Genomic DNA, 22,742 nt, shown 5'->3' on the forward strand with positions numbered 1-22,742 from the left:
TATAGAGAAAAGTGGCATGGATTAACAAGGCCAACCTATTTCTCACTGATAACACTGGTGTCCTGAAAACTGCAGGGAAGTACAACTGGCAGATATGAAGTTCAGCTAATATTAAAATATCAAAAAATACTTAATTTTTTAAACAAAATGTAATATCATAGAATCATAGAATCACAGAACAGTTTGGGTTGGAAGGGACCTTTACAGGTCATCTAGTCCAACCCCCCTGCAATCAGCAGGGACATCTTCTACTAGATCAGGTTGCTCAGAGCCCCGTCCAACCTGACCTTGAATGTTTCCAGGGATGGGGCATCTACCACCTCTCTGGGCAACCTGTTCCAGTGCCTCACCACCCTCATTGTAAAAAACTTCTTCCTTGTGTCCAACCTAAATCTACCCTCTTTCAGTTTAAAATCATTATCCCTTGCCCTATCGCTACAGGCCCTACTAAAAAGTCTGTCCCCATCTTTCATATAAGCCCCCTTTAAAATACTGAAAGGCCACAATAAGGTCTCCCCGGAGCCTCCTCTTCTCCAGGCTAAACACCCCAACTCTCTCAGCCTGATATGATATATATGATATATTTTTATGTGCTGAGGGGACAGAGATTATTCAGAGGGGAATTCAACTTCAAGTTAGGTCCATAGACATTATAGTCCAGTGACCTACAATAAAATAACTTGCTATCTTAACTTCAATAGCAAGCAAACACATACTCTAAACCAAAGATGATGCACTTGTAAGGCTGAAGAGTATTCTACACATCCCTAGGTATGCATAAAGTGCCTATGGAAATTTTACGTTAAAAAAAAAGTTTCATAGTACAGAGAAAAATAAAGAAGTCTCTCTACTGCACTTTAAAAAATACAGTTTATTGTTTGAAAAAAAAAAGAAAAAAACACTCAAGTCTTCTTCTATGTGTCTTGCAAGGCTTTTGAACTGATCCTGATTATTTGTTATTTTACGTAAGTGTTTAAAAATGTTAGTCCCTCAGGGTTACTAACTACAATGCCAGTCTGCTCCACTTCACAGCTACTTCACAACTGCATAAAAGCTTCTTTACAAATCAGTCGCCTCTACTTCTGAATTAATTTTACACTTAACAGCAAGATTGCAAATCTCCAGATTCATAGTCCAAGCATGCTCTTGAGATACAGCTTTCAGATAATAGACCTCTCTACCTTGCTAGAATTATCACCCTGATACCATCTGCTTTGACAGCTCTTCTTCTGTCACCCCTTTTTCTCGCGTTTGCTATGCATTGTCCTACTGCCTCTGCGGGTCTTACCTGTTCCATTTTCTCTCTCTGGCGCTTAGCCATTTTTGATTAGGGAGCCTCCAGAGCTCTTCAAACGCATTTTTATAGGCAATTCTTCCTGTGAACATTTTATCTTGGCAGATCTTCGAACTGTGATTTGGCTTTTCTCCTGCTGTATCACTTATATTTCCACTAACCCAGTTGCTGCTGCAATTGCAGTGGCTATTCTAAAACCATCTATCTCAGACATTCCTGAAAAACTATTGAGATATCATTTGTTTAAATCTCAGTTACCAAGCAATCTACTCTTTGTGTTTAGTTACTCATTCCCAAGTCACATTACACTACTTCTTCTATTTCAAACCCCAGAAAAATCTTCTCCGCTAACCAAAAATAAGATCAGGAGACATAGTTCCCAACTCTTCCACCCACTGGCAGTTGCATGGTTTGAGGAACCCGTCAGTAGGTTGCCTGATCAAAGTGCCCCAGTGACCGGTAACTGCTGTAACAAGCATGTGTCCTTGGGAGCAACCACACTGCTGTGCCAAGAGTCTGCTCTGGACTCAGGAACATAAAGACGCCTTAGACACCCTTTGGCAAGAGGAACATCACCTCTTCACTTGTGTCAAGTAGGGTAGCACTTGGGGCAGGTGCTCAGGACGGGAGCCGTGTTCCCTTGCAGAGAGCCGATAGGTTCAGGGAGAAATGCTTTTGGTGGCAGGTACCTAACTTCGCCTTGCATTTAGAAACCATGCTGAACTGTCTTTTCTGCCAGAGAAATTGCCTCTAAAAACACATACAAAAAACATTCAGGAAGATTAATATTAGGCAGTGAACAATGGTATTATCACTCTACAGGGTTTCACTCCAAACTGCACCATTGGCTATAGTCTGAGCGCTATTCTGAGTCTTTAATACTAGGCTTAACTTTTCTGGGTTAGGGTTTCTAGGGAAACCTTTTCTGAGGAAGGACATGAAGAAGAGAGTGGTAACACAGTAAATTTAGTCCTCCAAAGAATTTCAGAAATGTGGGGGAAATCTGTGAAAGGTAGAGAAGAAGGTGAAAAACACATCAGTTGGATTGAGTAGAGTAAGCTGGGAAAAGGAGGGAAGCAAAACCCACAGGATATAGCCAAAACCGAGGGTCTTCAAAGGCAAGAATTTGAACTCTTGTCATGGAAAATCTGAGGGGTAACAAATGAAAGCTTGGCAAAAACAGAGAGAAAACATAAATTTTTGTTGCCTTTTCCAGTAACTTCTTATGTATGAAAAAAAAGCTTTGGCACAAAAGTTAGGGAGACATCTCTAACGCTGTTTCACTTACCCTTTTAAGGTTGTCACTGTGTCACTAACTGCTTCTTTTGAACTTTCATTCCCCTGAGTACATGAAAGCACACGCAGTCTCTTGCTGTCAGCTGCGCTGGTCTGAGCCTCCCACCTCTGCTTCCTCTTCTCATCCAAATTCTTGGATGTCTTATTTCAGCTAATTTCTGAATTGTCACACCCTCCCATAGCTATTCTTACATCTCTTCCTTCCAGCAACTGCAGCTTAATCTTTGGATGTGTATAATTAAAACAAGTATCTGCTACATGCACCTTTACGGTTGTTTTGTATATTCATCATTTCAGATCAATAGGCATAATTAACAATAATCTTAAAGTCATCAAGAAGATCCATAAGAAAACCAAAGTTACACCTTGCTGCAAATAATTAAAAGATGGGATGCCATGTACTGAAATTTTTTTCTTTTAAAAAAAATGAAGATCATCCAATGACCGGCCTAGATTTAAAGTGATCGGTTCTTTACCTTTTCCGCCACCAATTGTGTAATAGCAAGATCTCATCTGAATTGATAGCTTGGGAATGAAAGACTAAGGAAAGGAAATCTTCAGTCTGTGTATAGTCAAACTATGGATTTCCTTGATGCAGGAGATTCAAATTATAGGGTCAAGTCTAATAATGACTGCCTGGGTAACTTTATGAAAGCTAACATTTGTTTCATCGCATACCCAATTAATCTTGTGCTTCAAGACATTAAACTGTAACTTGCCCTGCTGAAAAAGTTCTCCATGTCATGGTGTTATGACACTGGGACAGGTTGAGTATAGTTAAATAAATAAATAACATGTAAGGGAAAGACTATTTTTTAACTTAAAAAAATTATTTTCTAATTCATTCTTAGATAGACAATTTTTAAGTATTGATTTTTTAAAGTCCTCTATTTTCCATTGTGTAATTTCCATTACATTAACAGAAATGTGAGCGAGCAGACAAATTCCAGGAATAGGACAGACAAAAGCTGCCCTGGGGAAAAAAAACAGCCCTGGGCCCACACACTTAAGACTTTAAGGCTTGCTGACAAATCAGACCATACCCACGAGCAAAGAATAGGGTCTAAGAACCAAGCCCCAGAAAGAAATCCACTTGGGATAAAAACTCCTTTCCTTTGCATTTTGAAGCTGGGACAAAGGTCTCTGCAATCAGTTGTGAGAGAGGGAAGTCAAAGAGATGGCGCATGGGGAAACCTCATCTGAAATTAAGGAACTGTGCTTGTGGAAAGAGGGAGACTACAGTCTCTTAAAGCAGTGTTTCTTCATTGTTGCTGATTATAATTAAGTGCTGAGTCAGTGCATTCCTTGAATCTCCTGAGGTGCATCGCAGTGCATCCCCAAATCTCTCTGTCCTCAAGGGACAGGGAGGACAGCTAAGGCACCGGGAAGTGAAAAAAATCTCTAATATCAGAGGGTCTTTTTAGAAGCAGGTAGCCTAAAATCTGCCAAGGACTGCTTGGAAAAGAATAGACTTGTTAATTTCTAGCCTCTTCTAATCTGCATTTTCTGTTAACCTAGGTGGCACACAATTTCACCTTTTTTTTTAGCAATCAGAATAATTAACCAATAAATATCTGCCCAAGAACAGTAAGAGGCTCTCCATAATACAAAATCTTTCTGTCAAGATGACACGCTTCTAAAAGTTCAGTCAGCTGATTTCTAAACTTCTTAAAGTTGTATGGCCTCTTACGGAGGTCAGGACACAGGGATTTCTTTTGGTCTTAAAATCCAGCATTCCGTAATTGTCCCCAGTTGTATGGTTGCCTCCACAAAGCTCCTTTAAAGTGCTCCTGCTGAACATGTAATTGCTGTAACTGCCAGGTTCCTGGTGGTGAAATTACAGAGGTATATTGCCTTGTTAAAAAGGAGTATTTGAGGGCAGTTAACATTAAGATGTTTAGCGGTGCTTATATATGAGAAGTATACATGTACGTTCATTCACATTTATTGTGAACTTCTAAGAAAATATAAAATTATAGACTGGAGAAAATATATATTATTTCTTTCATAATTCACGAAAGCTCAGATGACATTTTAAATAACAACAAACCGAGACTCAGTATTGTCAAGCATGTAAATTTTAATTGAGTTGCTTATAGTATCTTAAATTACATTTTAATTATCAGACTCTGCAGGGTTACTATCTTTAAGTTATGAATTTATTTATAATTTATTTTTTAAATATTGCTTCTTTTGACACATACATTTTTGGCAAAGATTTATTGCTTACAGAGAATAATTCCACACCATTTCCTCACAAATGCAATACTAAAGACCACTTCAAGGAGTCATTTAGCCTTTCTGTAATATTCATACCCTTGAACAGAGACTGTGACTTTTTCCACTCTTAGGTGCTGCTGAGCAGAGAGCATGAGACATTTCAGTGACATCTAGCACAGAGACCAGATTTCAATCTTATTTCTACTAGTCTTAACCTCACTTTCTCTGTGACGGCATTATTAATATCAGTATGTTCCATGATTTAGGGCTTCATTCAGTTGTGACTGAAGACAACCATAGTCTCTTAACTGATTTCAGTAGCAACAGTATTAAGTTCTTTACAGTTTTACAGAAATGGTCAATAATGATGTTCTGATGGTTTTTTATACTGCGGGCTTTCGACCAGTAGACTAAATCTATCAGCTCACTTCACCAACAGCTAGCTACAGTCAGAGAACAATTTCATTGCTCACATAATACATTAAAGTTGACTTAGAAAAATAGAGTAAAGAAATCTGCAGTTTTATTAACAGGACCAATTTAAAACTAGAAAAAGGCAGACCACATCTGAGCCCAGCCTGAGTCAGTGGTTTGGTATAGAGTTACCTCTAAAATCACTTTATCTTGTCAAATCACTACTTAGTAGGAAGCCTGGGAGGAAAAGAAATGACAGATGTCTTTTCTGAATCTGTGAGATGCTGAGCTGTTTAAAGGAAAGTAAAAAAGTGACAAATCCATTCACATTTTCCAGCAATACTGCCACTTCCCGTACTTGGGCTGCAAATTGTACTTATAGGAGCGTGCCTTCCAGCAAGCGACATCTAGAGCAGACTCACTGACCAACTTCCTGCGCTACAGAAATTGTTAACAGCCCTTGGAAATTCTGTAGGCAAGGTCAGAGTGAGGAGACTGGAGGCATTTCTCTTTCTCTATACACCTCTGTATTTTGTTAAAGGGAAACCTTTGTTTTGCTTTGAAATTCTCACCAGCCTCACCTCCTGTGAGCCCTAGCATGTTCCTCTCAAGCCTCAGCAAGTCTCAGTTATTCTCATTAGTCCATGAGGGGGAAAAAGCCTCCTGAGCACACACATTTCCTTAAAATAGGAGATTTCACAGAAATCATCTAAGTTCTACATTGGCTACAGCTTATCCAGTACATTTTGATCTTGGAAATAAAACACCAGCAGGGGCAGGGCTATTAATTTTGGTCTCTCTTTCTTCCACGCATGTTTCTTCTTAAAACATAAAAAACGCTCACTTAAAAGTTTGGAACTCTTTGGTGATCGTTATTAAGAATTCAGTACTTTAGAACTCTCACAAATTAATTTTAAATTTTGAAGAAGAATTTTCTATTTTCTCGGCTCTAACCTTCTCAATTTTGAGTCTCATATGGTTTTGAAAAGGTAACAAACTGGGCTTACAGTGGACATTTATTTGCCCTACAGAGTGATTGTCAACACCATGTAAGAAGTGGGTGACTGACTGACTTTGCATAAAAAACATTGTAAGGAATAACCCAGTAATACATAGATATGACATAGGGCCTCCATTCATTAAATGTTTTACAGTACAGTAAGTCAGCATCTGAGACACGACAGAAAGACATCAGTCAACATGGCTACTGCAAATTGTCCTTTCACAAAAAAGCATTTGGCAGGAGTTTTAACAGAGATTTCCTTGTCACACACGTTCCAAACCTCAAAAATCTTACCTCACTAAATAAACCCAGCTCCATTGCTAAAAGTCATAAGCAATGTAGCACTTCACTGCTACCATACAGAAATAGATCCAAACATAAAACCATCTGTTTCCTAAGGAAAAAAACAAATCCCACACACAATTTAGCACCTTCTCCATCTCTTCATAGTCTGTAGTTAAGTTTTCAATTTTTTAATTCGACTATAAGTTAGCAGAATGATATTCACAATTAGCTTTTCCAACTCTGAAACAATAGTTTAATCCATCATTTTCAAAAATGCCTCCTACTCAAACTGTAAGTCAGAAAAAGCTTATTATCCATAGATTTGGCTTTATATTCAAATTCTGAGTGACAGACTCTCAATATACTTAAACTGGAGCTTTGCAAAGTACCCTTAAAGAGTGCAAAGTAAAAATGTGGCTATAGTTACTAAATTATCCTTAGTGTATAGTGTTCTTATAGTGCATGCTAACTACTCAATAACGCTTGACCTTGTTTCACAGAAAAGTATTTTTCCATAGATTAATTTGCATCTAAGGTAATTTTATAACTGGTCTTAGAAAACGTCTTCTAGGATTCATCCAATTAAGCTCTTAATTATGATATCTTTTTGTAATATTTCTACAAGACACACTGTGTTCCCAGAAAGTTCAAGATCATACAGCATTGAATTACGAAGTGAGTAACACATATGAGATTTCATTGCACATCTACATGTATGCGTGTAACTACTCCAACAGATATTGTCTGATACAGGCTGTCTTTCATAAAAAGGCAAATCACTTTTAATCAATGGTTAAATCAGAATAGTCTTGAACACACAAAAACAACTTGGAGAGTACACAGTTTGGCTTCATTACATTATCCAACACTTCTTAAAAGCTTTATTGATGATTTCTTGATAAGCAGCATTCAATATTTAGAGTGTGTCTATTGATACTGTTACATATTTAAGTAAATCCTCTACAAACATCTTGGCTAAACAAAAAAAAAAGAAAGTACTGCTGTGACAGACTACTTTCAAAAGCATTTTTAACTCCCTGTTTAATGAAAGAATTTATTTTTGAGGAATATACATTTATCATTTCCTCTGTACTCATTTTCCTTTTATATTTATTTCTTAAAGTCAGCAGTTCCCAGAATTTATTCATGGAAGCTCTCAAATTGATTTATGTTAAATGACTAGGCACCAATATTTCTGGATCCTGTTACAAGCTTCTTCCTTGTCTTCTCATATAACTTTGATCAGTTACACTTAAAAATTTAGGTGTCTCTACTTTTGGTTATTCATGCTGAGAAACATGGAATGTCATCTCCAGAGGTAATGAACCTAACAGGTTCAACCCATTTCATTTGAAGCTTTAAGTGTTCAGCAAATCTGGAGAGAAAACCAGATTCAAAGGCAGAAGACTCAAAAAGTCATGAGGCATACAGAAGTCACTGATACCTCTTAAGGCAGATGTGATATTAATGATGGGAAAGGAAGTTTGTATAGAATCTCCCTAATGATGAGACATGAAGCAGACACTGCACCAAGCAGATTAATGAGGGCAAAAAAGACAGGGTTTCCATTCCCTTAATATTTCTCTTTCTTGCCACCTCCAAGGAATCTGCATCTGACTTGTAAAATCAGGTCTTGATGTCTTTACATGTCATGTTTTTATTTAGAAGGAGAGTATAGCAATATGTATCTGTATCATGTCACGCAGACTTTCCAGCTTTTGCAACGTGAATTCTGAAGGCTGCAAGACCTTGTATAAACATACAGTATCATCAGCTTCCAGCCTCTGTGCCAGATTCCAGATTTCAGGTAATCAAAACACAATGTACCACAAATATAAACAGTAATGACATATCCAGAGTCCTTCCAAAAAATCCTCATACAAATGAGACCAGACATACAGAGCTAGTCACTGAGCTAGTCATTTCATAGTCACTCAGACTGGCTGGAGAACTGAGCTGAGAGGCATCTCATGAAGTTCAGCAAGGGGAAACGCCAAATCCTGCATCTGGGGAGGAACAACCCCGTGCACCAGAGCACACTGGGGCCTGACTGGCTGGAAAGCAGAAAAGGACTTGGGGGACCTGGTGGACAACAAGCGGATCATGCACCCATGTAGCAAAGCAGGCCAACAGCATCCTGGGCTGGATTAGGAGAAGTGTTGCCAGCAGGTCAAGGGAGGTGATCCTTCCCCTTTGCTCAGCACACCAAGACACACCTGTTCTGGGCTCCCCAGTACAAGGGAGATATGGACAGACTGGAGAGAGTCCAACAAAGGGCCATGAAAATGATGAAGGGACTGGAGCATGGCTCCTGTGAGGAAGGGCTGAAAGAGCTGGGACTGCATAGCCTGGAGAAGGCTCAGGGGGATCTTATCAATGTATATGAACACCGGGAGAGAAGGAAGACAAGGGAGCCAGGCTCTTCACAGTGGTGTCCAGTGACAGGACAGGATGCAACGGACACAGATTAAAACACATGAAACTCCATGTGAACACAAGAAAACACTTTTTTACTGTGAGTGTAGTCAAACACTAGCATGGGTTGCCCAGAGAGGTTCTGGAGTCTCCATCCTTTGAAACATTCAAAACCTAACTGGACATGGTGCTGGGCAACCTGCTCTGGCTGACCCTGCTTGGGCCAGGGGCTGGACCCCCTCTCCAGAGGTCTCCTCCCAACCTCAAGCATTCTGTGATTCTCCGAGAAGCCAAACTGCACCCCTCTGCCTTTCCTAAGGAGAGGGCAGCATTAGCAGGACTTGGCCAGCAGACATTAGCAAAACCACCGTGTGTGCTGCCAGACCCCTCCACAGAGAACCAGCAGCATTGACACTAGAATGGTTTTTAATCACCCCTGCCTAGACCCTGCCATCAGCAGAGGACACGCTGTGGCACAACAAAACCTTGCCTCCACAGAGAGCAACTACGGCGCTTTCTCCAGCGCTCCTCCTCGCACTCTCAGGCTGCTCCAGACCTTAATATGCTGGAAAAATATAATAAGTCAAAAATGGCAAAAAGAGGACAGCCTTTCCTCAGAGAATGTGCACCTACACCTCCCCTGCCATAGCCCTCCTAACGGCTACAGCCCAGCCGCCCGCCTCAACGCCCTTCCGCAACCGCCGGAGGCACCCTGCCCCGGTAACTGCTATGGCGGACCGCCCTCGGCGGGAGGCGGCGGAACTTCCGCCTCGGTACCTGTCATGGCGGGCAGGCGCCTCGCTCCGGCGCCCGCGTGACAGCCGCGCCGCGGCCGGGGGATGGCGACCGGGAGCGGAAGGGAGGGTGTCACGTGGGTGCCTCCCAGGGTGCAGCGGGGGCGGTGGCGTTGGTTGCCATGGTGCCGTGAGGGGACCGCCGCGATGGCGCTGCCCGCGCCGCCGCCCGCCCGCGTGTTCGCCGAGCTCGTCCCGGCCCCGGCCCCGGCCCTGGCCCCGGCGGGACGCGGCAGCCCCCCGGCGCCGTCCGGGCGGGAGGTGCACGTGAGCGGCAGCGCGGAGCTGAGCGCCGGCCCGGACCGGGCGCGGGTGTCGCTGCGGCTGGGCAGCCGGAAGGGGGCGGCCGGGGCGGCGCGGAGCAGCGTCGCCCGCCGGCTGGAGTACATCGCCCAGAGCGCCCGCCAGCGCGGCGTCCCGGTGAGAGCTGCCGCCCGGCTTCCGCCTCCTGCAGCGCCGTGGGCGGAGCGGGGGTCTTCTGTGGCGCCGGGCTCTGAGGGGCGGGCGGTTCCCCCGGGGGAAGGCGAGGGGAGGAGCGGGCGGGGCAGTTCCCTCAGCTGCGGGGTCCAACCGGCACTTCCGGCCCCCGGACCTCCCCGAGCCCGCTCGGCAGCCTGCGGGGTAAGGTGCCTTCCTGCCGGCGATGGGAGCGGGGGCGGCCGGGCTGGGGCAGCTCCGAGGGGAAAGGCGCCCGCTGAGGGGCCCGGGGACTCGTGCGTCGGCGCTGCGTGCATCGGCCTGGCCGGCGGGAAGCAGAGGAGTAAGGGGGTTTGGAGCTTTCGGAACGCACCGGCTGCTGGGGCACTGCTGTGAAAGCGTGCCTGTCCTTGGGAGGTTGCAGCTTTGCCAGCCTCAGCAGAAAAGGTGGAAGGTCGCTACTCGGGCTCTGCAACAGGTTGCTTGTTTTGCATGTGGAAACCATCCTGCCTCGACTGTTTCATCTGTTCGTGTAATACAGCATCCTCACGTGCATACGGATGAAACTGATAAAGGAGTACACAGCAACGTAACTTAACCTATACACGTGTGTAAGTGTCAGTATAATTATGTGATTACCATAGCTTAGTGACAAGTGCCTGCAGAGCTTTTTCCTCTCTCTTTTTCTTGTTCTGCTTAAGTAGAGAGGTATGAAAAGACGTGAGACGTGATCAAGATAGCTGAAGTGACAGAAGCCCCTTGTGAACTCAAAAAGTTCCTTTACCATAGTAAGTTTTTTGGCCTCAGGAAGTCATTTTCTGACAATGAGAAAAGCATAGTTTTGCCTTTAAAGCTTTGTCCACGCTGTAAATACTCTGTGAGGGCGATACCTGTCCTAGCAGTTGTGCTGCTGATGTTTTTCAATTTTATAAAACAGTTTTGGATGGTATTCCACACCTAGGACTCTTAAAAACAGAACAAAGCTGATCTTTGATGGAATAAGTGGTTGCTTTTAAAGTTACTTACTATTGAAGTTCCCCAGGAAGCTTGTGCCTTTTTGGTGTATTCACAAATGAGCTGGGGAAAAGGGAGATGATGGAGTTTGCTATCAACACCAAATTATTCAGTGTAGTAAACAAGAAAGAATTGCAGAAGGGTTTCATGATACTGCATGATGTTACAGTGCAATTCATTACATTACATGAATTCATTACAGTGCAATTAGTAACTGCAAAGTAAGAGAGTAAGTTACTCAGCCTAAACAGTGATGTGCTTACAGTGAAACTGCATGCCCACACCTCAAATGCTGCATGCATTTGAAGATAAGTGCTGACTCTGACCTTTTTTTTTCCCCCTAAAAAAATAGGATTTACTGTTTTCTTTTAAAACTGATAGTGATCCTGTCTCTGTTTCTGTAGTAGCTAAATAAAGCATCCGTTCAGGAATAAAGGCGGCAATAAAAAAGACCCCTTAACAGCCGATTTAGAAAAAGCTCATATTGGAGCTATGGGACTAGATGGCAAGGAGACATGGAGGCTGCTGTGGGCTAGATATGTGATCCTGCTCCCTACGTTTTTCCCAAATGCATGGCTGGGTGCGTGTCTGTCACAGGGAGCACAATTCCATTGCCATCAGAATGACTTGTTCAGTCAGAAACTCTGCGTTTTTTGTATGGGATTGCAGGTTGAATGCCTTCAGTTTCTATTAAATGAGTTAATAGGAGTTTAAAGTCTGGTGGATTTTAAGAGGAATGGGAGAAGGCAGGGCAACTCATCATGCATTCATGTTTATTAATAGAGAAAACAATAAGCTTTGTACCCACCACCATGGTGAGCTATCAGATCATGGGGTATTTTCATCCTGGCTGCAATTAAATAGCTCTTCACAGTGTGGATAGATTAGAAAAGATAGTTGCAGATATTTACCATACAGTGAACCTGAATAACTGACTTCCAGTTTTGACATGAACCTGATTGAATTAGGATAGCGTGGAGCATTCGACACATGCTGGATGGCACACAAAAGGAGTAGGCAGGATGTTAAATAAGTGAGTGTGCTTTAGACAGGCTGTGCGCACTACTCCAGGCTAGAAAAAATAATTGCAGAATGAAGTATGACCTGGACAAACAAATGGTTATATTTGGCTATATGCAGTCAGATTCGGAAGCGTAACGGGAGCAGGTAAGCAGTGGTGGTGTAACCTAGGTGGAGAGTGGACTGTTTTGCCATGTGAGAGCATTTAGTGTCTTCTTATAGTTATAATAATTTCACAGTAATCTTTTGCTGTTTCAGAGATGCCATGTGTTGGAGAATGGAAATGTTAGCTCTTCCTACTTACTTGAGGGACTGTGAAATGCTGCTTAAGTTGTGGGTTTCTCAGTGTTAGCAAAGTGTTAGCTCTAGGGAATGCTGAGAAAAACAACATGAAGTTATTTTTTTTTCAGAGTAGTTCCCTGCAGTATAATTTTTAGTGCTTTGTTCCATCCAATTTTAAATCACTCCGCTGCTGGAGCTTTTATTTGCCTTGTAGCTTTTCTACTAACAACTCTCACTGCTGGCAATTTGTTCTTAACTGCATTTGCTAACATCACTTGTAGCTAATACCATTCTAGACCACTGTAAAATTAATATCTCTTCACAATCTCGATATGGTTCTAGTTATTGCAAGCTTATCTAAGGCCTCTTTAGAAATCAGCTGGCTATTCTATATATTTATTTTTAATTAATCCATAGAACAGTTTCCTTAACTCTTGCTGTTGCTGTTGTAGGAAGTCTGTGAGATCAGAAGTGCATAACCTTTGCAGCAGCAGGAGCTTGCATTAGCAGCTTGTCAGGATGCCTGGGGACAGCACCTAATTTCCATATATATTTACACAGGATTTTAATCAGAAATAGATGCACATAGTAGCATTTATTTATAAAGTGCTGTAAGTATATGCAGCACTTCAGAGCACAGAGTCTGCTTTGAAGGCTGCAGGGAAAGTAAAATCAATGGGGAAACCAATCTTTCTTACTCAGCTCAGCTGCTCAAAAGTAACGCTTTTTTCCTCTTTTCTCTAGAAGCAAACTGGTTTTCTATTTACCACCTATGATTTATTTGGGGAGTGAGTGGTGTGGAGATGACATTTGTTTTCTTTAATCACTGTATCTAACAATTGGCATTGGCCATCTTGTTTAAAAATAACAGTGATCATATTTGTTGTACTGGTCAGAGTGTTATTTAACAAAACAAACAAACCAGCTCACAAACTATATCCAGTGGGTTCTGGCTTAGAGTTTGTCTGTACTGGGATATATCCTTGGATATATGTGCAATATTCTCCATATTTCGAAACTGTTATTTAGGAACCACAGTTGTGGATGCACAGCCATACAGTCAGTTAAAAAGAAAGATTTTGAAATTTTGCTCACTCAGTTACAAAATCTTCCAGTTTCAATATTTGCTTGAATAAGAAAGGTAGAAACCTGTATAAGGCATCACCTTTTTTAGACTACCATGTATTTTAAGAAATACCCCCAAAGTATCCTTACATTTGCTGAGTACAAATCTGCTTTTTACCTTTCTTAAAATAACTGTTACATATACTTCTGTTATTTCTTGAATGGACATTAAGCAGCAGAAACATCTTCACTGTAGCTTTTTAGGTTGTCGTTCTGTCCGTCTAATGCCAACAGAACAGATAGAGTGAGGGGATGAGAGGCTGGATCACAAGTACCAGATGCCTGGTATGCCTGGGGTATGCGCTGACTGTAGGTGCTTATCATCCTTAACTGTCCGGGGACACTATGATGGATAGACTGTTAGGAGATATGAGCATACAACAAGACTCTTATTAACCATTTCTTTAGTACTAAGAACAGAAATGCCATGTTTGGGTGGAAGAAGCTAACTCTTGGTTGTTTAAATATCTTTATTTTTCATAGTGTAAAGTTATATTGGATATATCAGTGCAAATGTACAAGTAAATTTTAAGTGACATTTCCCGGTGTCTCCAGATTTTTTTATTTATAACTACACATATCAGCATAGCTTACCACAACAGTGCATTAGCATACATTTCCAAACTATAAACGTTTTCCCTTACTGAGACTGGTCTTACGTTTCATAAAACGGTCTCACAGTTTTGTTAACTCAGTAACCAGGAGCAGAACACGTAACTTCATCTGCAGGTAGGCTTTTCTCATACTGTATTGTTATATAGCTGTCTCCTTGAAGTGTGCTTTCACTAATTATCTATTTAGTTTTTTCCCTGTTCTCTTCTGGGGAAAGGAGCAGTCATTCCTGTAAACAGCGATGGTGTCGTGAGGGTGGACACGATGGTCTGGTGAAGAAGAAATTGTTCAGAAGTAGCAGATAGGTAGGAGGAAGGGCTATATAAGATTTTTTTTTTTTTATGTTGAAAAGAAGGAAAATATAAGGCAAAGCACAGTTCTAGACTTGATATTGTAAGCTCAATGGGATGTTGACTGTCTTTTTCATTTTTGTGTTTCCAGTACCTGCAACAGTGATGGTTTATGTCACTGCTGGCTCAAAAAAATAGGCTATATAAGCAGAATGCAAGTGCAATTCTGTTAAGAATTGTTCAATGGCTTCTGAGGTAATTGTGTTATCACATAACAATAATGTTATATTCATTTAATTTTTCTACTGTGATTCTTGGCCCACAGATTTAGAAAATGGAGAAAGTTATTCCAGAAGTCCAGAATACCTGACACATCAGAAGTGTAGCTTTCCCCAAGTCACAGTGAAATCTTTTTTTCCTGTGGCTATTGCAATCAAATGGATAGTTTCTCAGCCAAAATATGAACAGTAGGCATAAGCAGTAGGAAAACAAGCCTTTTGCTTTTGATGTAGTCGAAGTCCTGATTCCAATCTAAAATTCTATCATCGCCTACCTGTCTTTTCCATATCTTTGTCCAAACACACTCCCGAACAGGAACAAAGTATCTAACAGAAGATGTATCATAGGAGGCCACCTTGTTATGACTTCAGCAGTTATTTCGTCCATTTATCTTCAATAACACATACAGCTACTGTCAAATCTGGTGGGATAAAAATTAGCTGTGAGGGAAATTTTATAGTAGATGGCACAAAATGATCTTTTCACTCCGATTGCATTTATCTTGCAATAGTGCCTGGTGCCACTGGATGGCACTGTCCTTAAATACACAGGAGCCTTGCGGAGGGCAAAACCAAATTAGACTTGAATCCGTTCAGCAGGGAAGAGAACTTTTTTTTAAAAAGGATTAAGGAGCGGAGACAAGGAAAAACAAATGCACTTTTTCTATGTTTACTCTAAAGTTTTATTACAGTATAGTTACTTCTGTAAAATATGAGTTGTAGAAGAGAGCTTTTCTGTGTGGCTATTTCTGTAAGATATGAGAGCTCTAGAAAAAAACTTTTCTTGTCAATTGTAATTGGATTCTATCATAAATAGTAAGATTTGCTCCATTTTGTAAATTAAATGAGTTGTTGGTGCTGGACTGACTTGAGCACTCTTTAGCAAACCACAGCCAGCCACGCTGCCAAAGTACCTCAAACCTATGACTGCAAAAAGGGGAAATACGTCTTTTAGGGACTAACTGGCCCTGGTCCTTGCCCTCACTAGAAGAGATTATCTAAAAATAGGACTGTTGTGCTTGAATTTGAGCACTGCCAATCAATCATAACACTGAAATTTCAAAATTTGTTTCTTGTAGGCTGCTGTGCAATGGTAATTATGGATCTAATTTCCATATGATGTTTTACAAGGAAAATGCTTCTCATGATTAATATCATTTATATAAACTTATGCATGCATGCTACATGATAAACTTGAATAGGAAATACTCTGACACAAAGAATCTTTTGAAGTGTGTCAACACTGAAGGCAAATATTGGTTTCCTATGCAAATAAATTTAGTAAGTAGAACTTTTTCAGTAATTGGAAGGCTTAGTATCTGCTTCCCTACAGTTCCTGGGTATTAAATGCAAAGTTATATTTACAATTAAATTGTAAACTGTGCTTTTCATTGTGTTATAGTAATTTTACAATAAATTGTTCATCTTAACTGTTTACCAAAGAGGGAAGTGGGTAAAAGAAATGTGATTGTTAGACTGCTAGCAAGCTGGTCAAATATTCAGATGTAACTGGAGTTATTCTGTATCTTGGTTAGTTCAGTATCTTATTTATAAGTCTTACAGGATTTTCTAGTGCTCTGCGCAGCCATTATGTTGAATAACGTAGCTCCTGTTAATGCAAGTGTCACTGGTGGAATAGCCTCTTTTAAGGGTTGCCATTCTGCCAGAATAACCAGTGCTCAGTCATTGTTCACATCACCTTCCTACAAGCCACTACTGTTAAATATCTTAAAATAGGGGCCTGAAAAGCACTTTTCACATACTAACTTTCTGAAAACAATTGAAGCTTCTAGTTTTTTGAACCAGGTGAGTTTACAGTTACACACTGATACACACAGCTTCGAGCTACCAGTCACTTTTAAGACCTAATTGTTCTCTTCAAGTGAATAGCAGCAAAATTACATTATAGAGCTACAATATAATTTACTTTAAATAATATCAAGAAGTCTTTAGCATCCAGCTAGTTTTTAACTGAAGAGATTTGCATGGAAAAATTCCAAATTTCTCTTGCTAAGTCATAAGTAATATGCCAAAACAGTTCAACTTTTACAGGACAAAATGTACATAGATTTCCAACAGATGCTTAATTTCTGTCTTTTAAGATTATATTCTTGTACTTTGTTTTAGGAAGAAAATATGACTGTAACAGAGGATTTCAGTAGAGTAGAAAATACTTACCAAATGGAAGCAGAGGTACGTATTCAACCTAGCCAAAAATAATAATTAAAAACCAGTAAGAAATGTAGCAAGGACCAATGAAAATTTGCAGAATGTCTTTCCTCATACCGAGGAGTAGATGTTCTCCACAGTAAAGGCAGCGTAGTCCAAAGAAACTATTGAAGGACTGCAGTTTAAAGCAGAGTTCAGCTGCGGTCTTCTGTTGTATGCAGAACTTGTTTTCTGCTACTGCAATATAGAAACAATTATTTTCTTTTCAGATGAATGTGTGCTTTTTAAATACTACACAATACTACAGAAAGGAATATTTGGTTCTGGGGCTCTAAGGTTGTTATTCTGTGGCAGTGTAAGTAAACTCACGATTCTGCACTTTCCTTCACCTGTAGCCCTTCCTGCCCTTTACTTCTTGCAAGGAGTTGTACTTAAGTGATGAGGTGATAGGTCAGTTCAGAAAGCTGCTCCAGTTAATAACTTTTTTTTTCCAGGTTAGCTTATATTTTTTCCATTATTTTAGCTCCCTGAACTGGAGGCAATGCAAGGCAGAGGACAAGAGTGGATGGGGGACAACAGTGGTGTGGCAGCCCTAATCTAGATCTGTTTAAGCCACAGTTGAACAGCAGCGGGACTTTGGTCTATTCTACACGACTCTGCCGTCAGCTTGCTGCAAGTAAAGCAAAGCTAATTGTTTCCTAGGTAATTGACTTGGAATTCTGTAGGTAAAAAGTGCTGTGTGAAAGCTAAATATTATGGGAATAATCCCATTTACTTCAGAAGCAGCTCAGGGGAGTATATTTTTGCACGTTCATGCTATAGTAAGAAATAAATGCTGTTCTGGAAACATTCACTGAGGGAAATGATGTGTTTTCAGTCAATGGATCTTAGAGCATCAAACTTTAATCACTACCCAGCAAATTTACAGATCCTTATGAAGTAAACCTGGAAGCCTGCAATAAAGTGATAGCTGTTTTATAGAGCTGTTGTTTATGATCCCCTAAAACAGGGTTCAGCCTCTTTAGTTTGCTTGCTTTAAGGCATACGCTCATCTAAATAACAGCAATAAATACAGAAATAATTGAGAATTTGGAGAACAAAATTTGGATTTTAAAAGGAGTCTTTAGATACTTAAATGGTATGCATCACTGTCATGTTCTGAATGACTTTAACTTCATAAAGTAGACACCTACTATCATGAGAGCTTAAATCACCATGTTTTTTAGATAAGCTATACTTAAAAATAAATAAAACTATTGAATTATTATTTAGGCTACAGACAAGCTTAGGCTTACAACTTCAGTCTTAAGTGGTAACTTAACCAATCATCTCCCTTCTGCTATCAATTTTTATACAAGAAAGATTGTATGTGGAAAGCAAATTACATGCATTTAGTGTTCATTTGTAGGCAGCTTAGACCAGCTGTAATTGCTGTTCAAAAGTTGTATGCTTGCCTAGGACCTGGGTGTCAGAACTTGAAAAATCTATCCATAGTACTGCTGTTTTGGCTGCCCTGTACACTTAAGTAGCAGTATGGTCGCTCTTTATGCAGAGATTAGTTTCTCCTTGCTTCCCCCTTTATGTATGTACTTGTTTCATTAGTGCAGCTTCATAAACCAATGAAGTTCCATTGACCAGCGTGTTTGCATGCTTTAGCAATAAAAATGAATTTAAAATTAACTTGCACTCGCTTCTTTACTAAAGAGTTTGTCATTATATTTGTCTTATACATAAAATCATGGATGTTGTGCATTATTTCATTCTATAAACTCTTTTTACCATTTGTCTACTGTAAGAGATTTTAGAAGACTGAAGAAATTCCCAGTCAAATACCTATTTTAAGGTACAATTAAGAATTCGAGATACGCTTTCAACTGTAAGGAGATAAATTTTAATTCATGCTATAACAAAGGAAAATATGCAGAAGAATGAAGTTGTGTATGAGATCACAAAGCTCTATAGTATCTTAATTATAATAGTTCATTTATTGCATGATGATCTCATGGGATGAAGATTATGTTGGGTTTGTGCATTTCTTAATATACTTGCCTCCTTATAAACTATAACTTCTTGTCCTTTACAGCCTTACCCAAACCTTATAATGTCCATAGTGGTTTTGCATACCCTCATACTACTTTTTCACACTTTTTAACCTCAGTCATAATTTTATTGAAGAAATTGAAACACTGCTTGGCATTTTAATGCTCAGGTATCCTCTGTATTTACAGTGGAATTTATTGTGTAAGTGGAATTTATTGCATCTAGCTCTAAATGAAAACTGTGACTTTTAGGGGGGAAAAATCAACAAAATTCATAGCTATGCTCAGTTTTTTCTGCCCCTGAGGGTACCTGATTACATGCTGCTTTTTTAACAACAAAGTTCCTGAGTGCTCAGAACTGCCCCAGTCTGGGCAACTTATCTCTTGCTTAAGACCCACAGTTCTTTTGTTTGATCATTCTTTTTTTTCATCCCCTTGAGGGAGCTAATCTTGTAAACACTGATAGCAATCTGGCAGTGACAGTCCTCATAGTGAGACTTTAAACTTTCCACAAAATATGACTATGACAGTTTTTTGGCAAAACAGCACAAGAGGATGTATGCTTTTTATACATGGCAAGAACTCCCACTATAGAAAGAAATCTAGGTTTAGTCTCATCTTCAGTCTTTGTTCAAATGGTATTGCACCTTCCAGAAAGCGATCCAACCCCCAAGTTACGGATAAAGCAGTTGAGATTAAGATGCAGGCTTGGTGCAGTTTTGCACAACATGTGTGACCCTTTGTCCTTGTAGGAGATGGAATTGCCCTGCCACTCCGTCTTGGTCAGTTTTTAAGGCCCTAAGCCCAGCTTTGGCTCAGTCGTGTGAAGAGCTACTGAGCCAGTGCAAGGATTCAAGCCAGGATGAGGTATATGTACTGCACTGACAGGCTACCAAGGGTAACAAGACAGGTGCATTACTTTGTGATAATTGTCAATATCCATTTTTTACCTTACCCTGTATATGAAGTAGCCCCCTCCTCTCTCACTGAGAGATTCAACTTCCTTGAATTATCTCATCTCATTTTCCACAAGGTAAATCTATGGTATGCACCCAGGAAGCTACTGAAGTGCAGCTGACATGCCATAGCTTGGATTTCAGTACCATACACCTTCACTGGGATAGACTGCTGCAGTCCACGGGGTGACTGTACGTCACAGGGGTTGGCAGGGGAATTTTCTTTACTACAGCTTTTTTCTTCCCCTCCTGTTGAAGCTGTATTACTGTGCAAAAAGAAAGGAAACAGTCAGGGATAAGAGAGAAGGTGGGCCTGAGTTGGTACTGGGAAGTGAAGATGAGGGTTTAGTTCTTCTAAAAAAGAGTTTGGGACCCAGGATTTCTGATTCCTGAATGCTGTAGCAGCTCAGCATCATTGCTTCGCTCCTGGCGACTGTGCTGTGCCACAGAAAAAGGCTGGCTCCTGCCTGGAAAGTCGCTGCCTGGCTGGTGCTTCCCCGCAAGGAAGGCTGTAGGGCTCTGGATCCAGGGCTGATAGTGATGCCTGCTTTGTAGCACTTGGGAAAGCACCTGAATTCCTGATGCATCTTTATTAAACCTTCTTACTGCCAAAGCCACAGACAGCTAGATGTTTAAATTGTTTTTAATCCAAGTCTGAAGTGCCCAGTTCTCTTTAGGCACTGGAGTGAGTTTGTTCAGCCAACACAGGGCTTTGAGCCCACTGCAAGCTGGACTGGGCTAGGCTTAGTTTAATCTCATAGTTTAGGTTTCTTGAACCTAATGCTTGGAATTAAAACGTAATTTTCCTTCCTGCACAATGTTTTCCACATCATTTTGCTTGGGTTTCTGCATAACTAACATATAGTAATCTAAAAAGGGAAGAACCAGGATGCATCCAGTCACGTGTCCCAAAGAGCATGTTCATTCTTCAAATTGTCTACATACCAAGAATGCCGTACTTCCTCACAAAAGAGCATTTCCTAATCCTCAATTTTAAACCATTTTATGAACTTCTTTCTGTTGCAAACCTCATGATAGTCTCTAAGCTATATAAAAGTGTTCTAAGTAAATGAATATTGGAGTTATATCCAGCACTAGTACGTTGTACCTATCTGGCTTTATATCGATTTAAATACAAGTGTTGAGTCACAGGGGAAAAATGAAAAAGATTACTTGTGTGATGTCTGTGTTCACTCCCAGGTCTGTATTATATTCAGCGATTTTGGAAAAATGCAGAATGTTTGCAATCTACTCATTGAAAAGTTAGGAACCTCTGTTACCATCAGTCCACCTCATTTCTACCATACACCAGAAGCCATAGACACCCTTCGGTAAGTTCTCTCTCACACCACAAATTTTACAGCCTCAGCTAACAGTTAATATGAATACATAATTTATACTCTTTGTAATGGGAGCAAATAGTTTCCTTCATACCTATTAAAATTTATGTTCAAATATTTCAGTATTTGTTTTAAATATAACTTATAATTTAATGCTGTTCAGGCTAGAAGATACAACTTGTTCTTTCTACAGTGTCCCTGTGCAAAAGCAGAATGTAATAAAAAATATTTTCCCACTGATTTCCACTGGAAGTATAATCTGCTGTGAATATTAGGTCAACAGAATTTGACTTTGGTTACATCAGCACACGTAGATTTAATTTGTATTTATTCATGAAGGTACAAGTGTGTTACCGGATGTTGATAATTCTAAGTACCCTTGCCAATTCCCATTACTTTTAGCTGCTGACATGATCTGAAAAGAACTATGTACGGTGCTTGCTCAGCATTGAAACATGCTCCTTTCAAGCTCACGGTCTTGATGCTTTAGGTGTTAACTATTCAAAGTCCTGCTTCTCCCATTGACGTTGTGGGGGCAGAGGGAAGCTTAATCTTGGTTTGGGTTTTGCCTCTTTAAAGAAAAAAATTATGCCTCATCCAAGAAGCAAGCTCAACTAGCTGCTGCTAACAGTTCTGGAGATGTCAGAAGTGTATCTCAAAGGTACTACACAGGAGTCTGGAAATCAGGCCAGTGAGGTTAAATGGGTGCTAGTATGCCTTACAGCTGGGCCACCCAAATGCCTGGAGCAAGGGTTGAACTCTTGCTCTGCACCACAAGCCACACACGGATGCCCTGCAGCGTATATGTGTTAGAAATGCTTGATCATGGCTGATGAGGATGCTGACATTTTCTCCACACACTCCCCCCTCAAACTCCTGAACTATCACCCAGAACCTGGGGGAAGGTGATGTGCCTTACATCTATGCAGTTACAAAAGCTGAGGCATTAAAAAAAAATGCTTGGCAGAATACCTGTACATCACTTGGCCCTGCTCGTTACGTGCTGCTTTTTCTACCTCTCAGCCGTCAAGTATGTGTTGCTGCTGTTGGAAACACACGGCAGAAAGCTCAAGAAGTCTGTCGACTGTTTGGCCAGTCATTGGGAAAACCTTTATTAATAAGAGAAGAAGAAACAAAAGAATGGGGAGGCCACACAGACAGTCATCTATCAAACTCCTCAGATTCACTGACTCTGCAGGAAAGAATCCAGAATGCTACTGCTTATGCTTCTTGTAGAGTGTTTGCTGTGTTTGAGATAAAGGGAAAAGAAAACAGAAGAAACAAGTTGCTCTAGAAACTCTCAAATCCTACACATTTTCTTAATAAAATTTTTATGCTTTCTTGAGTTTTTTGTTGTTTTTTAATTTATTCTTACAGTAGCATGTAGAGTTAAGAGAGGAGACTTAAGAATGCAGGTTGTGTAGTGAGCCAACGTAGAAGGTTTCTTAACAAAAAAGATTTAACTCTTCCTTTGCATGT

At 40.5% G+C, this 22,742-nt stretch overlaps 1 protein-coding gene and 1 long non-coding RNA gene across 2 annotated transcripts; both read left to right on the plus strand.

Moving 5' to 3' along the window:
• The first annotated feature begins 9,793 nt into the window (after positions 1-9,793).
• IRAK1BP1 (interleukin 1 receptor associated kinase 1 binding protein 1) lies at positions 9,794-22,608 on the plus strand. Its single transcript, XM_075498235.1, has 4 exons — positions 9,794-10,141; positions 16,887-16,952; positions 21,124-21,254; positions 22,287-22,608. Exons 1-4 carry the CDS (start codon positions 9,869-9,871, stop codon positions 22,555-22,557), a joined length of 741 nt encoding a protein of 246 aa, XP_075354350.1. The 5' UTR covers positions 9,794-9,868; the 3' UTR covers positions 22,558-22,608.
• On the plus strand, positions 10,214-10,750 carry LOC142408138 (uncharacterized). Its single transcript, XR_012775163.1, has 2 exons — positions 10,214-10,342; positions 10,680-10,750. It is a non-coding gene; the product is annotated as an uncharacterized LOC142408138 (long non-coding RNA).
• Positions 22,609-22,742: the final 134 nt, after the last annotated feature.

This window comes from Mycteria americana, chromosome 3 (assembly GCF_035582795.1).
Source record: "Mycteria americana isolate JAX WOST 10 ecotype Jacksonville Zoo and Gardens chromosome 3, USCA_MyAme_1.0, whole genome shotgun sequence".
Classification (NCBI taxonomy): domain Eukaryota; kingdom Metazoa; phylum Chordata; class Aves; order Ciconiiformes; family Ciconiidae; genus Mycteria; species Mycteria americana.

Excerpts from the sequence above, each read along its gene's own strand:
- IRAK1BP1 (XM_075498235.1), top strand. The coding sequence starts at position 9,869 with ATGGCGCTGCCCGCGCCGCCGCCCGCCCGCGTGTTCGCCGAGCTCGTC. Across the intron at positions 10,142-16,886 it reads CCCGCCAGCGCGGCGTCCCG|GAAGAAAATATGACTGTAAC; the intron begins GTGAGAGCTGCC and ends ACTTTGTTTTAG. Across the intron at positions 16,953-21,123 it reads CTTACCAAATGGAAGCAGAG|GTCTGTATTATATTCAGCGA; the intron begins GTACGTATTCAA and ends GTTCACTCCCAG.